The following is a 15,643-nucleotide window of genomic DNA, read 5'->3' on the forward strand; positions in this document are numbered from 1 at the left end:
CGATCTAAGGAAAAAATATGTTGAGAGTTAGGGTTAGGACTTCACGTAGATGGAAGAAGGTGGAGGCGTCAATTAGTGGCAATGAATGAAGGCAGAGACATCGATTATGGTGTGGAGACGTGACGAAATAAGTTGGATACATGGATTTGGCCGTCAAATGATGGTGATGAAGGAAGAAGCGCCATGTATCAGATGGAGAGAAGATGGTGGGCGATGGAGGCGTCAATAGCTTTTTTTTTTTTTTTTTTACCTAGAGAGTAACAATAGGGAAAGCTTTCGATCAGAGAATATAAAATTTTAGAAAAGACAATGGACGACATACGAAATGAATGAATATGACACATGTTTATTTATTTATTTATCTAAGACAACGAAACATGACATATATCATATATTTTTATCGGCTGTAAATTCATACAAAATATGACAATTTCCGGTACCTTCTTTTGAGACACTACCTTGAAATTTTTTGGAATGATCATATTTGTTTAAAAGTTAGAGACAAACAAAGTAAACTTGAATTCATTCATAAAGATTAAAGAGTAGCAATAGAAATAAAAATTCTTTACTTGAGGGGCAATTCTTCTCAAACATGAGTATTCGAATTTGGCCATATATTTTGGGATTACAAAATAAAAAATGAGAAAAAGTAAATTATTTTACATTAATTATTATTATTTTTAATAGAAAAAGGAATATAAAAGTAAAAATAATAATAAAAAAATCATTATTCTAAAAAAATATTATCTGTAATATTCTAGAACATATTGCTACGAGGATAATTGTTTTGTTCACTGTAATGCAATTTGTAATATTTTATAAAAATATTATAAATTTTTTAAAGGTTTTATATATTGTTATATTCTGATTAAATAGTAACAAATATTATATTTTTATAAATAATATTATTTTACAATAATTCATTAGAACATTAATTTTGTATCAATTTTATATTATATATGTTAGTTTATATTTTTGGTTGTTAAAAATAACGAAAAATAACGCTATATATATTTTATTTATTTTGAGTTTTTTCTAATCTTTTAACCATCAAAATATATCAGCACGTGTAAAATCAAGTATTTGAAATGCACACGATCTATATATCCTACGACGTGTCATCTTGTGTCCAAAGTCCAAACGAGTATCCTCTCTGATTTTTGCTTTAAAAACTGCGAGAAGTTTCAAATACTGCCGTTCACCTTACTATTAAACCCCTTATAAGCTTCATCTTGTACTTTAACATCTGCAAAACCGTTATTCTCATTACAAATGAGGGTAAATTCTTAGTGTTTTGAAGCATTTCAAAACCCTTATTCTCATCCGAACTTTGAAACCCATTTTGATTTTGACGTTAATTATAAAAACCCACATCAAAACTTGGTTTAAAAACGCTAAAAAACTTGCCTCTCGGTTGTGGGGTAGAATGGAAGGAAGTGATAAATATAAATCTAATAGAAGTATTGGGCTAGGGAGCATAAGAGGAAGTAGCAGTTCAAGAACTGGCATTGATGTTTTCTCAAAATCTTCTCGTGAAGAAAATGATGAAGAAGCTCTTAAATGGGCTGCTCTCGAAAAACTACCCACCTTCGATCGTCTGAAGAAAGGTCTTTTGTTTGGGTCAACCGGACCAAATGAAATCGATATTGATAATCTTGGGGTTCCTGAACGAAAGAGATTACTTGATCGGCTTGTTAATGCTGCAGACGAAGATAATGAAAAGTTCTTGTTGAAACTAAGAAAAAGAATCGATAGGTAATGAAGATTTTCCCATTATTATGTTCTTTATTTCATTATCATTATAATATGTACGGGCCTACATGCAAGCACATTATCCGATTATATTTCAGGGTTGGGATTAATTTGCCAACGATTGAAGTCAAATATGAGCATTTGACTGTGGAGGCAGATATTAATACTGGAAGCAGAGCTCTACCTAGTTTTATCAATTTCTACATTGATATTGCAGAGGTAAATGACAATAATTTACATTGACAATCATATAAATTGATTATAGCTTTTGTTTAGGTTTTCAGGAAAACCTTTCTTTTGATCAATTTTTTTTTTATTTACTTTCAATAGGCTTTCTTGAGTTTTCTCCATTTAATTCGGAACACAAAAAGGCACATAACTATCCTTGATGATGTTAGTGGTATCATCAAACCAGGCAGGTTAGGAGAAAGAACACGGAATCTGATAGCTTTTTATATCATTCAAAATGACATTACTTTTGCTAAATTCTTACATAAATATTATTCAGAATGACATTACTTTTGGGTCCTCCAAGTTCGGGGAAGACAACATTGCTATTGGCCTTGGCCGGGAGTCTTTCTAAGGAGCTTCAGGTAAAAACTTAGTCGAATATGAAGCAGGTGTAGTTAATGTTTGTCGACTTGTTGACTTGTCCAAACATCAATGTTTGTTTTGCAACAAGTCTTGTGCTTAATGTTTATAGTAATAAGAAATTATTACGTGAACTTTTGAATATTTAAATTCATGAACACAGAGCACTGGAAAGGTGACGTACAATGGTCATGAGTTACATGAGTTTGTACCTGAGAGAACATCTGCTTATATCAGTCAAAACGATGTTCATATTGGAGAAATGACTGTTAGAGAAACATTGGCTTTCTCTGCCAGATGCCAAGGCATTGGATCACGTTATGGTTAGTTTAAGAAACACATTTATCCCTCCAAGAAATCATATTATATTTCAAGATGTCAAGTTCTAGACTATGTTTTAGCACTGAAATAAATATGGGGTTTTGTGATATATATCGCAGAGATGTTGGCTGAGTTGTCAAGAAGAGAAAAAAGCGCAAACATTAAACCGGATCCCGATATTGATATCTATATGAAGGCATGGAATATATCTATTAAAGAAAGAAACTTGTTTAATTTCTTGAAGTATATATAACCGAAAAAATAATTATGATTGATTTTTTATAATTCAGGCTGCTGCATCGGTAGGTCAAGAGGCTAGTATCGTCACAGATTACACTCTCAAGGTATGTTCTAAGTTTTTTTCTATCTTAATGTTCATATTATATTTATATTCAAACTAAAAGCAAAAGGAACCCAAGAATGATAAGAGAAACTATTTATTGAGCAGATATTGGGGTTAGATATGTGTGCAGACACGATGGTAGGGGATAATATGATAAGAGGTATATCCGGTGGGCAAAGAAAGCGTGTTACAACAGGTAAAATTAAATGTCAGTTTTTCTTGAAGACACGTGTAACTTGACTTATTTGATTAATTTGATAAACTTTTTATAGGCGAAATGATAGTTGGACCATCGAAGGTTCTTCTTATGGATGAAATATCTACTGGTTTGGATAGTTCAACGACTTTCCAAATAGTGAATTCTTTAAAGCAATATGTTCAAATTCTTGAAGGAACAGCGATCATATCTCTTCTCCAGCCTGCACCAGAGACTTACAATTTATTTGATGACATTGTGGTTTTGAGTGATGGAAAGATAGTGTATCAGGGTCCCAGTGAATATGTGCTTGAGTTTTTTGAATCTTTGGGATTCAAATGCCCCGAAAGGAAAGCTGTTGCTGATTTCTTGCAAGAAGTAAGTATTGCCTATGTCCCACAAGTTTGTTTATCTTTGTTTTGGAGCATCATAGAGCTATGTTTTGCAGGATGAAAGCACAAAGTAGTGAAATCAACTCTAAAGTGGAATTGTGGGGCTATGTTTATGCTTTTATTGATTTGTTTATTATAGCATGCTACTTTAACTTACTCCTAACTACAACATTATACCTAGAAATCTCTATCTAATTATAGTAATGTTAGATTATCAGCCAAATGAAAAATGATTTTCACTACTATGACTTGGTTTATTTTTTGAAGTACAATATCCTAATAGAAAAAAGAATTGAAGGTACAATACTATATTAGGGTGAATATTTCCACAAATATTGCGTTAATAAGAAAATAAAATTGAAAGTACAATGTTGTCATTGAATGAAATAAAAATAGGATTCCATAATACACATAAAACTGGATTTAGGTTGTTATTCTTTGCATTTAGCCCAATATTACTTTTGGTAATAATCTTTAAGTATACAAAGAGGTTATCTATATCACATTCATAATTTTGCCAGGTTCTCTCAAAATCTAAAATTATTCCTAGAATACTGAAATTTCCTGTTGATCATACTACATGATTGAAAAAATACCTCAGTTCACACCATTTAATTTTTTTTTTTTTTTCAAATGAGGGAAAATGAATTGGAGCTCCAAATGAGGGAAATTTGAGCCCAGACCTTTCCATGTGTTAGTGGACCCCATATCACCATATGCCTCCTAAATCAAGAGTTATGCGCATTTTACTCATACATTTACCATGATCCTGTTGTTTCATAAGGTCCTGTTTATTATGCTGGATGGCCTTTTACTTCTTTTTCGAGTGCATTGGATTAATTAGCATTGTTACTAATATCAACATGAAATTTTTTGTGTCCCGCTCATTTGTTCAAAAAGGTGCAGCAAAATGGAAAAAATGCAGCATAGTGTCCTGACAACTTTTTCAATATGTTTCTTGTTTTTATAGGTGACATCAAAGAAAGATCAGAAACAGTATTGGACGAGAAGACACGAGGCTTACAAATTTGTGACAGTTAAGGAATTTGCTCAAGCATATGAATCATTTCATGTTGGAAGAAGGCTAGTCAGTGAACTTGCAATCCCGTTTGACAAAAGCAAAAGCCATCCTGCAGCTCTTACTGACAAGAAGTTTGGGTTAAGCAAGAAGGAGCTCTTGAAAGCTTGTCTCGATAGAGAAATATTGCTTATAAAAAGAAACTCATTTGTCTACCTTTTCAAACTATTCCAGGTGCCTACGATTGCATTCGATTTCTACCTCGTCTACTATTTGATATATTAGTGTCTCACATTAACTAAACACACTCTCATCTGCCTCTATATATATGTTGGAGTCCACATTCTCTCTGTAAGGGCTTAACACGATTTAATATAATCTCATAGTGCCTCCTTCTCTGGGGGTGCGTATAGTGTCCCCAATTGGCTAGAAACAGTCCCATTTTCCTCTATATATGCTAAGAGAGAATCTAGGACTCCACATATCTATTGGCTAGAAATAGTCCAATTTTCCTCTATATATGCTAAGAGAGAATTTAGGACTCCACATATCTGACTTATGTGATGATATATATTGTTTAAGTTTTTGATTCTTTTTGCCTGATTCCAGCTGACAGTTATGGCGGTTATCACAATGACTATGTATTTCCGAACTGATATGCATAGGCATGGTATTGAAGACGGAGGACTATACGTTGGTGCTTTGTTTTTTAGTGTCACAACGCTAATGTTTAATGGGATGGCTGAGAATGCAATGACGATTGCAAAGCTTCCAGTATTCTACAAGCAACGGGATTTTCTATTCTATCCAACGTGGGCATATGCTATTCCGACATGGATTGTCAAGATTCCAATTTCGTTTGGTGAAGCCGCGATTTGGTCAATCCTCACTTACTATGTAATTGGATTTGATCCCAATATCTGGAGGTATTTAGTTATTTACTACTTACCACTGATGTAGGATGGAAAATTGTAGAGTGCATAAACACATGCTTTAGAGAAAAAAAATGGTACATTGCATTAACCTTTAATGACTAAGGGTGTATAGAAAAACAAATAAGCCGAAGTATCTTAACCAAAAAACTTGAAAAACTGATGAATCAATTTGTTGATACTTGGTTTTCTAGTAATGTAGAACATCCTTATAAAGTATATAAGTTATTTGCTTGATTAACTATTGAAGGTATTAATTTCCGGTTTCTGTTATACTCCTAGGCTATAGTTGACGTACTAGCTGAAAAGTTAGTTGTTAGCAAAAAAAATAGTTGTTAAATAGAAAGTTAGTTGATAGTTGAAAAGCTAACTTATAAAAAATGTTGTTTGATTGGCTGAAAAGGTAGCTGAAAAATATAAAATTATTTAAAATGACATTTAAAAGAATGTGTTTCAATAATTAATAAAGGAGTCTATAATTAATAAAAGAGTATATTTGGAAAATTTTTAAAAAAACTCATAAAAAGCTAATGTAAGGAGTTTTTTTAAAAACTAGCTTATAAGCTACTTTTTGGCTTGCGAAACATGACAACTTAAAAAAATTCAGAAAATAATATAGCTTATTAGTTAGTTGTGGTGGGCCAAACACAACCATAGCTAGTTCTATTGATAGTTATTTTATTTTAGAATTGGTTTTGTTATTATATATTCTTAATTCAACTAATATCATCTACATGCTTTCATTGATTATGGCTATTAAAACTCTATATATTCGGTTGCTATTTTTATCACTTTATTAAAAACCGAAAAACCAAAATCTCGAAAAGCCAAAAGCAGATATTGTTGAACCCAATGACTGATAAACCAAAAGAAAAATAGATCAAACATCTGCTTTTTTGGGGCATAGGAACCGAAGTTTTTCCAGTAGATTTTGTTTTTATGCGAAAACCGATCAATTCCTCAATCCGCTCCACAACAAACTAGGATGTTTTAAGCTTGTTTAACAGATTTTTGTTGTTTCACAGATTTCTCAAGTACTACTTGCTGCTTGTGCTTGTTAACCAGATGGCTTCTGCATTATTCCGATTCATTGCATCAGTAGGCCGTAACAATATTATTGCAAACACGTTTGGTACATTTGCACTTGTCATACTCTTTGCGTTGTGTGGATTCGTTTTATCACGAGGTAAATCTTCCAATCGTTCAAAATCCTCCGGTATATCTAATAAAATAACACACATGTTCTTCTTTCTAAAGATGATGTGAAAAAATGGTGGATTTGGGGATACTGGTCATCACCAATGATGTATGCCATGAATGGAATTGTGGTAAATGAGTTTCTTGGTCATAAGTTCCAAAAGGTAAAGATTCTTAGTTGATACACAAATTACATTGTACCACGATGCATATTGATAACATGGACTTATTTGTTCATAGCCATTCGGCAATTCAACACTTGGGAGAATTATCCTAACTTCCCGAGGAATGTTCGCGGAGACTTACTGGTATTGGATAGGTTTTGGGGCTCTTTTTGGTTTCATGATAATCTTCAATTTGTGTTACACATTGTTTCTCGAGTATCTTAACCGTAAGCAACGTTAAATGGCATTGTATTATCGTTATGTCTGTAAATCGATTTGTAATCTGTGGTGTTTGAACTCTATAGCATATAAGAAAATTCGAGCAGACACATTGGAACACGAAGAACAAGATGCTAGAGCCGTTGAGTTATCACCAACAATAGATGACCGAAATCAAAACAAGAAGAGAGGAATGGTTCTTCCATTTGAACCACATTGCATCACGTTTGATAATATCAAGTACTCCGTTGTTATGCCACAGGTTACATGCTATTTACTATTTGATGCAGATGTTTAGTCTTACATTTTCTCTCGAATAGAGTCCTCGACAAGATATAGAAGACTTCAACATATATAGGGGGTATATGGGATCGTTTCTAGTCGATATAGAACAGTAGCACACCCCTAGACCGACACCCTATGCGATTAAACTAGATGTGTTGAGGCCTTGAGGTGCTAGATGTAGACTCTAATACCATTAGAGTTAAATAAGAGTCCTAGATTCTCTAAAAAAGAACCCTTGATGAGAGAGGAGAGAGTCTAACATATGTCTTGGATGATGGAACCATGTCTAGCTAATGTGGGACACAAACACTTACAATTGATATAATGTAACAATTAATAATCACTCATGGAAAAATTTGTAGGAAGTGAAAGAGCAAGGTGTCAGTGAAGATAGATTGGTGTTACTTAAGAGTTTGAGTGGAGCTTTTCGACCTGGTGTTCTTACCGCGCTTATGGGGGTTAGCGGTGCCGGTAAAACTACATTAATGGATGTGTTGGCAGGTAGAAAAACTGGCGGGATTATAGAGGGCGATGTTCGGATTTCTGGGTATCCGAAGAAACAAGAAACATTTGCTAGGATTTCGGGGTATTGTGAACAAAATGACATCCATTCTCCTCATGTTACTGTTTATGAATCATTGATCTACTCGGCTTGGCTACGATTGGCACCAAGTGTTCACGAAAGCACTAGAAAGGTTAGCAAACATAATTAAGTATAGTATCCATGGTTAAGAAAGATAAGATCTAATGATGTTTATTTCTTGCAGATGTTTATTGATGAGGTGATGGAACTTGTGGAACTGAATCCGTTAAGAGATGCATTAGTAGGGTTGCCAGGGGTCAACGGGCTATCAACAGAGCAACGAAAGCGGTTAACCATAGCAGTTGAGCTGGTGGCTAACCCATCTATAATATTTATGGATGAACCAACGTCCGGTCTTGATGCTAGAGCAGCTGCTATTGTTATGAGAACGGTTAGGAACACGGTGGACACGGGTAGAACAATTGTGTGCACCATTCATCAACCTAGCATTGATATATTTGAAGCTTTTGATGAGGTAATTTCATATTATTCACTAAATCTGGTTAAATCATATACAACATAAACCTTTACGCATTGAACTTATCATCCAAATAATTTTGCAGTTGTTCTTGATGAAAAGAGGAGGACGAGAGATATATGTTGGACCCATTGGTCACCAATCTTGCAATTTGATCAAGTACTTTGAGGTAGTATAGAATCACATTTGTGTATATCTAATCAAGTGTAGAGTGATAATTAAGCTTAGCTGTAAGACCTAGCTTTTTTTTTTGTGAACCAGGCTATCGACAGAGTGATTAAGATTAAAGACGGGTATAACCCTGCGACTTGGGTGTTGGAAGTCACTACTTCGTCACAAGAACTTGCTTTGGGAGTCGATTTCACTGAAATCTACAAGAGTTCTGACCTATATAAGTGAGTAGTAGTGTTGCAGCACAATAGCTCATTCCTTATGGCCTTGATAGTTACGCAAGACAATAAAAAACAACTGAGGTTGTACTTGTACTGAGGTTGAAGTAAGAGGATAAAATATTGCAATTTTTGTCCCATTGACATGAATCCAAACCAAAGGCAGCATAGTGTGTTCTGCTTTGTCCTGTATAACAAATGGTGACCATATGTAAAACCAATACTTCTTGTTAACTTGTTGGTGAAACAAAATTGCAGTAGGAACAAAGCCCTTATTGCAGAACTAAGTGAACCTCATTCTGGTTCAAACGACTTGCACTTCCCAACTCAGTACTCTCAGTCCTTCTTCACCCAATGTTGGGCATGTCTATGGAAACAACGATGCTCATATTGGAGAAACGCGACTTACACTGCTATTCGTTTCACCTTCACAACAATGACTGCGCTGTTGTTTGGATCTATGTTCTGGGATCTTGGTGGTAAAAGGTAAAAAAAAACCCGAAGAACTTATCCCTCACATTTCACCTTTTAAACATATTTTGCATACATACATATACATACATATTGTCTGAGTATTACAATGGCTAGATGCGGTCACATGTGCAAAATCCAACACTTTACACATTAACTGCTTTGAATCCTTTAATTAAGCCACATATTCTAGAAAAGGGTATTAGGGCATATCAGGAAATAAAGATCATTTTATTAGTGCAGGGGAACTTTAGGAATTTTATATTATATACTTCTTCTGTCCCAAAATTATTGTCCACAAACAAAAAAACACACAGATTAAGAAATCATTAATTACCACTAACTTTATTAAATGAAATAAGAATTGTACCCTTTTGTTGCATTTAATACCATTGTAGTTGCATTTATAACTATGGTAGTGTAACTAATAATGAAGGGTATTTTGGTAAAAGTGATATTTATTTTTAGAAGTATACTATTATTTTGAGACAAACTAAAAAAAAAACATAGACTACTAATATGGGACAGAGGGAGTAGTTTGTTATGATAGATAGTATATGGATCATCTTTTTGTGAAATTTGGTCTTGAACCTTGGAGAGAACTAGAGTCTAAAATTTTTAGTAAGCATTAGGGTTACCTTTGTTTATCCTTACATTTTGAGTGTTTCAACTTAATAGAAGGAAGCTTTTTATCATTTTTTCTTGTGTTGAATTCCATTTGTTAAGTCGAATGATAACATTAACATTGTACCATCACCGGGCACTAGCTAGTATCCATGCATAAACTCATTGAGCCTCCGTCTTTGGGGTGTGTTAAATTCCCATATCAGTAACACATGATCTTATTTACTAACTTACCACTCTCCTGAAGGGATCTTTTGGAGAAAAAACCAAGACTCATATCACATTTGAGGTCTAGCATCCTTAGGGACTCAACACACATTTAGTCAAAACTCGTAGAGCCTCCATTTCTGGGGTGTGTGTTTATGTCTCACTTCTGCTAGACATGCACTCTCCTACATACATAGGACAAAATCTCTCACCTTTCTTCGCAAGTGGTTTTGTGGACTAAAATCAAGGACTATACATATCTAACACATACATACATTTCAGGAAAACTGCACAAGATTTGAGCAATGCAATGGGTTCCATGTATACATCAGTCCTCTTCATAGGCTACCTAAACATGTCCTCAGTACAGCCTGTGGTGGACATAGAACGAACCGTGTTTTATAGAGAACGAGCTGCTGGAATGTATTCTGCATTGCCATATGCCTTTGCTCAGGTAACTCGTGTAAGTTTCCTCTGTTATATATACCATTTTAGGATCCTAATGCTTTTTTTTTCTTACACAGGTTCTCGTGGAAATCCCATATGTGTTTTCTCAATCTGTGGTTTATGGGCTTATAGTGTATGCAATGATTGGATATGATTGGACGGCTGCTAAATTCTTTTGGTTCTTCTTCTTCATGTTTTGTTGCTTGCTCTACATGACGTTCTTTGGCATGATGACGGTTGCAGTCACGCCAAATGCGGAGACTGCAGCCATAATTGGTGCTGCGTTTATAAGTCTCTGGAATCTATTCTCTGGATTTATCATCCCAAGACCTGTAAGGACCTTTCTTATATTTTTTCCACTTTGATAAATGATGTTTGAAAATTATTTGAGAAATTACCACAAATTTGGGAAAATGATAGGGAATATGTGAAAGGGCGAATTTTTTTTTAAAAGTTAGGAGAAAATCTCACTTCTTTGTAGGGGGTACAGAAAACAGACAAAACGTTCTGAAAATGTCTTTTTCATTTGATAATATTTTGGAGAAACTTACCCAAATCACCATGCAAAAAAAATAAAATTATAGTTATCAGAAGGTAAGTAATAGTTGTGTAATTAATTAACTAGTTTATAATCAATATGTATACTACATAACCTCTGGAGGGAAGTGATAATCATCCATGCGAAAACCTAAAAACAAGGAAAGAATCGAAAAAAAACCCGATGTGATGGAACCAAAAACATCGGAAACCGAAAAAAATGAAATTATGTTATTTAGAGCTAGAAGCCCACTCTTTTTGGTGTGGTTTTGCTTTTAGGAAAACATCAAACCGTGCCTGAAGTAAGAACTCTCATATATAGTTTACATCGTTAGATCTTGCCTCGTTAAGTTCATTAAACTAAAGAAAAAGAACACGTAAGTAGTTGATATAAAAAAATTGAATCAAAATATTTTCAATTTTTATGACAATGTATGTTTTTATCATTTGTTGAAGAAAATTCCTGTGTGGTGGAGATGGTACTACTGGGGAGATCCGATTGCATGGACACTATACGGTCTAGTTGTTTCACAGTTTGGGGACTTTACGGATATGCTCTCGAGCGGGGAGACATTCAAAGGTTACCTACAACGATATTTCGGGTTCAAACACAAATTCATTGGTGTTGTGGCAGGTGTTCATGTGGGATTATTGATCATTTATGCAGTTATTTTTGCTTATTGTATTAAGTCCTTTAATTTCCAGAAGAGATAGAACTCCATTGTAAATGGAGAAATAATATTGTTTTAATAATGGGCATTTATTTATTTGTGAAGAATACACGTTAGGGTGTCTGTATATTCCATTGCAATATATAGATGTATTATTTACAAACTAAGAGACCCCTACACTATCTAATGAAACTAAAATACATACGAATAATTCTAACACTACCTCCCAGAGTCGAAGGCTCTTGTATGTTTAAACTGTTCCAAAAATCTAAAAACAAAGATGTAGAAAGGCCCTTAGTAAATATTCCAGCAAATTGGTGAATAGATGGAACTTCTAAAACACAAACACGACCAATGGAAACTCATTCACTAACAAAATATAAATTTATTTCTACATGTTTGGTTGTTTAGTGTTGAATAGGATTAGAAGCCAAATACATGGAACTGACATTGTCACAAAAAACATTGACACAATTCAAATGTTAGGTTTTAGTTCAAAAATAGTTTCATAAACTAGAAAATACTGCAACGGAAGACTTAAAATTTTGAACATAACATAACATTTTATACCAACCAAGGATCTCCTTGCAAGTTATAGAAGGATAAAATACCGACCATAGAAAGGATGAAGAAATAACAACCTTTGTAGTCTTTGAATCCTCAAGGGAGGCTTGGAAGTTGATGAAGAATGTGGAACCTTTGAGACACCAACAATGACTCAACTTGGTGTAGGTGCTACTACATATACTTGTAACTTTTAAGCTTGAAGTTCATAACCAATATGAACTTCAAGAGAGAAAAAGATAAGCAAGTATTCTTCAATAACTCAAAGCAATGAAGAGATGGAAAGTCTCCTAGAGAGCTCAGGGTAATTGCAAGTAATTCACACCCCAAGAGTACAAGAATTTAGCCATTTTATCATGAGTATGATCTGTAGTCAATGACATGAGTATGAGAAAATCCTTTTATAACAAGTCTTGCTTTAAATGTGTATCGTTATCCATGTAAATTATTCTTTCTAGAAGAATTATTTACTCCTTCTAGCCTTGCTATAGGGATAAATTTTAATCAAGCGCATACTTGAATCTCATACATAGATTACATCTCATGTTCATGACTCTAAGTCATTTATCAGATTCGAGATCTAACATAGTATCTTGGTATTTGATGGATTTTCCAGAAACCATCAATAAAGGCTCATCAATAAGAGACTCCATAATTCTCGAGTCATAGATGATTTCTACCACTAATGCAAACAATTTGTGTTTATGAATAGCTATTCTTCATGTCTAACAATCCTTGTTAAGACTAGTGCCAACTATTACTACATAAGGTTATTGTTCTTGAGCTACTTCAAGTTCCATGTACCTCCCACTCGCTTTGTCATTAGAAGCTTGCTTTCTACTAACATAGCTTTTAGAAGAATAAGAGAACCTATTCTTGGTGGGTTTGTATATAATAATCTAAGCCACATTTACAGTATTATACAAATATGTATTTAGTCGATTTTGGGATTAGAAGCTTTAGTCCAACATCGGCTTCAAATCCACAAAATATTAAGTAAGATGTGAATGGTGCTCTTCCATACTAAATCTTATAAAGTGTTTGTAACAAACCTTTATTTCAAATCAATGTAACAGTATAGATAAATTTATAGTTCTTTTTAAAATAATAAAGAGAAATTTTTGTATACTATGTGCATTTACATAATCGACCCTAAACAATGAAGTATTAAATAATCCCGATTGGGATGAACAAAGTGGTAGACATTGTAACAAGGTTTCCAAAAATACTAAGAACACTAAAATCCGAGTTATAACGAAGAAATTATGACCAATCAAAGATCCGTGACAAAACCGACAAAACACTATTCAGTGTAGAAAGTGAGTTTTAATAAAATGCATTTTAGCCTTAACAATCTAAATGAAAGTTATAGAATCAGTTAAACCGAGAACTTTCATAAAAAGAATGTCAAAATCTGACTTCGTATGAAGACGTTATGATTTTTCTAAGATTAAATATAACAGTATACAGCTAAAAAATCGAAATATAGATCGAGTGATTTTTAGGCGGCACAACCAAAACGAGAATCGAAGGTGTCGTCAATAGTAGTACAACGGTAAAAAACAGAAAAAAACGGACGTCGGATGAAGAAGTTATGAAGTTTTAACGGACTTTTCATGTAACACCCAGAATCAGAAAGGCCAAGAAAGGAAAGAAAAACCCTAAGTCAAAGGGGTCAACTCGTCGAGTCTAAGGAGGAACTCGACGAGTCAAAGCAGGTTCCGTGTCGCAGATTAAGTGACCGACTCGGCGAGTCGACAAGTGGACTCGACGAGTCTGGTATGGGTTTAGAAACCGTAATTTCGGGACTCGGTTCCCTATTTAAGCATCCTATTCTCCTCCCTAGGGTTTCATTTGCGGCCTCTCTAGTCCAAAACTTGAAACCCTAGCCACCTAACTCCATTGTTGAGCTAGTTCTTGCCTTGAGAGTAAATTGAAGCTGGGAGAAGGAAGAAGGACCTTGGTGGTGCAAGAAGAAGTTATAGATCCAGAGTTGGGGTAGCATTGCAGATCATTTGAAGGTATAAAGGTTATACCTTGGCTGTTAATCATCTAGATTCCCTTTCTAGCTTGTATTTTCCCACTTTTGGGCCACTTCCAAGGCTAATCTGAGTATTGAGCCTTTGAGGACGAAAAGGACTTCAGCTCCGGGCATTTCCGAGCTTGAGGAGCTCTGAGTGGGTAGCTTTGTCCAGCTATGGCTCCGTTTCATGTCCTAGACCTTCATTTTAGCTTGGATTAAGAGTTTTAGCTCCATAGTACCTTGCATGCACGTAAAGTTAGCATCTTTACGTGCAATGCTAGCATTAGAAGTCCAGATATATGGGTTAAAGGTGTTGGAATGGACTGTAATCGGCATAATAGAGATGTCACAAGGTGGACTCGGCGAGTCAGTTCATGGAATCGGCGAGTCGGGTCGTAAACCCAAACCCTTCTATTTGTGACTCAGATCAATGAGTGGAGTTAGTAAAGGATTCAACCAGTCTAGGTCCATAATGGACCTGAAGATCATAGTACTCGACAAGTTCGAAGAGGAACTCGGCGAGTCCAAGTGTAACATCCCATTTAAAATATAATGATTAAATAATAAACTTGGAACCCTGAGAAGCAATTATTATTATTATATGTTATTATAGTCCAAAATCAGATAATAATTAGAGGAGTATTGATTCGGGGTGCCAGATGATACTTTTGAATTCTGAGGGTTAAAAGAGTAAATATCAGGCTTATTCTGAGAATGATTCTTGAAGCCAGGGTAGAAATGGTAATTTATGGATCTGAATTGAGAATAATTTGTAAGAGAGGGGTTATTTTGTAACTGATGGACTTATATTGAAAAGAATTATGGGAGCAACGGTTTAAATGGTAAATTGTGGATTAAATTTGAAAGAATAGAAGATGAAGGGACTGATTTTGTTATTATGAATAAATATCTAAGAGGGATGGGATATTTAAGCATTACCCGCCTGGTAACCCTAACCCTAATCATAACTATGCAGTCGCTACCCCTCCTCTACCCTTAACCTCCAGCCGCCACTTCCATTGTTGCCATGTCCGACAGCCTCCTTGCCAACCGGTGTCAATGATCGAAGCCAATATTCGGGGCAGCCACGACAGCGACGAGGAATTCAAGTGACGTCGTTTAGAGGGTCGTCGGACCACTTAGTGCTGCTGCTGTTAAGTTGTACTCCGGTGGAGGCGCAACCTCCACTCCCCACTGCGACTGCTCTCTTCGACGACCGTTACCGCCGCTGTTGAAGGC

General features: G+C 34.9%; 1 protein-coding gene across 4 annotated transcripts; it reads left to right on the plus strand.

The window, feature by feature from the left end:
* The first annotated feature begins 1,372 nt into the window (after positions 1-1,372).
* Positions 1,373-11,969, plus strand: LOC111910120 (pleiotropic drug resistance protein 1). Of its 4 annotated transcripts, none has more exons than XM_042902928.2 (23): positions 1,373-1,755; positions 1,851-1,971; positions 2,083-2,171; positions 2,261-2,345; positions 2,507-2,666; positions 2,784-2,860; positions 2,955-3,008; positions 3,113-3,203; positions 3,280-3,581; positions 4,566-4,847; positions 5,223-5,539; positions 6,571-6,734; positions 6,827-6,906; positions 6,983-7,133; positions 7,212-7,387; positions 7,773-8,105; positions 8,178-8,468; positions 8,557-8,640; positions 8,733-8,866; positions 9,119-9,346; positions 10,445-10,616; positions 10,687-10,941; positions 11,603-11,969. In XM_042902928.2, the coding sequence occupies exons 1-23, from the start codon at positions 1,427-1,429 to the stop codon at positions 11,858-11,860; spliced, it is 4,233 nt and encodes a 1,410-aa protein (XP_042758862.1). In that variant the 5' UTR covers positions 1,373-1,426; the 3' UTR covers positions 11,861-11,969. The 4 variants fall into 4 exon arrangements, with proteins under 4 accessions (XP_042758862.1, XP_023761671.1, XP_023761674.1 ...); XM_023905903.3 differs by having other exon boundaries at positions 6,571-6,731; positions 6,803-6,906; positions 6,983-7,142; XM_023905906.3 differs by having other exon boundaries at positions 6,571-6,731; positions 6,803-6,906.
* The last annotated feature ends 3,674 nt before the right edge of the window (positions 11,970-15,643 follow it).

Source organism: Lactuca sativa, chromosome 5, assembly GCF_002870075.4.
Source record: "Lactuca sativa cultivar Salinas chromosome 5, Lsat_Salinas_v11, whole genome shotgun sequence".
Classification (NCBI taxonomy): domain Eukaryota; kingdom Viridiplantae; phylum Streptophyta; class Magnoliopsida; order Asterales; family Asteraceae; genus Lactuca; species Lactuca sativa.

Excerpts from the sequence above, each read along its gene's own strand:
- LOC111910120 (XM_023905903.3), top strand. The coding sequence starts at position 1,427 with ATGGAAGGAAGTGATAAATATAAATCTAATAGAAGTATTGGGCTAGGG. Across the intron at positions 7,143-7,211 it reads GTATCTTAACCGTAAGCAAC|CATATAAGAAAATTCGAGCA; the intron begins GTTAAATGGCAT and ends TGAACTCTATAG. Across the intron at positions 8,106-8,177 it reads TTCACGAAAGCACTAGAAAG|ATGTTTATTGATGAGGTGAT; the intron begins GTTAGCAAACAT and ends TATTTCTTGCAG.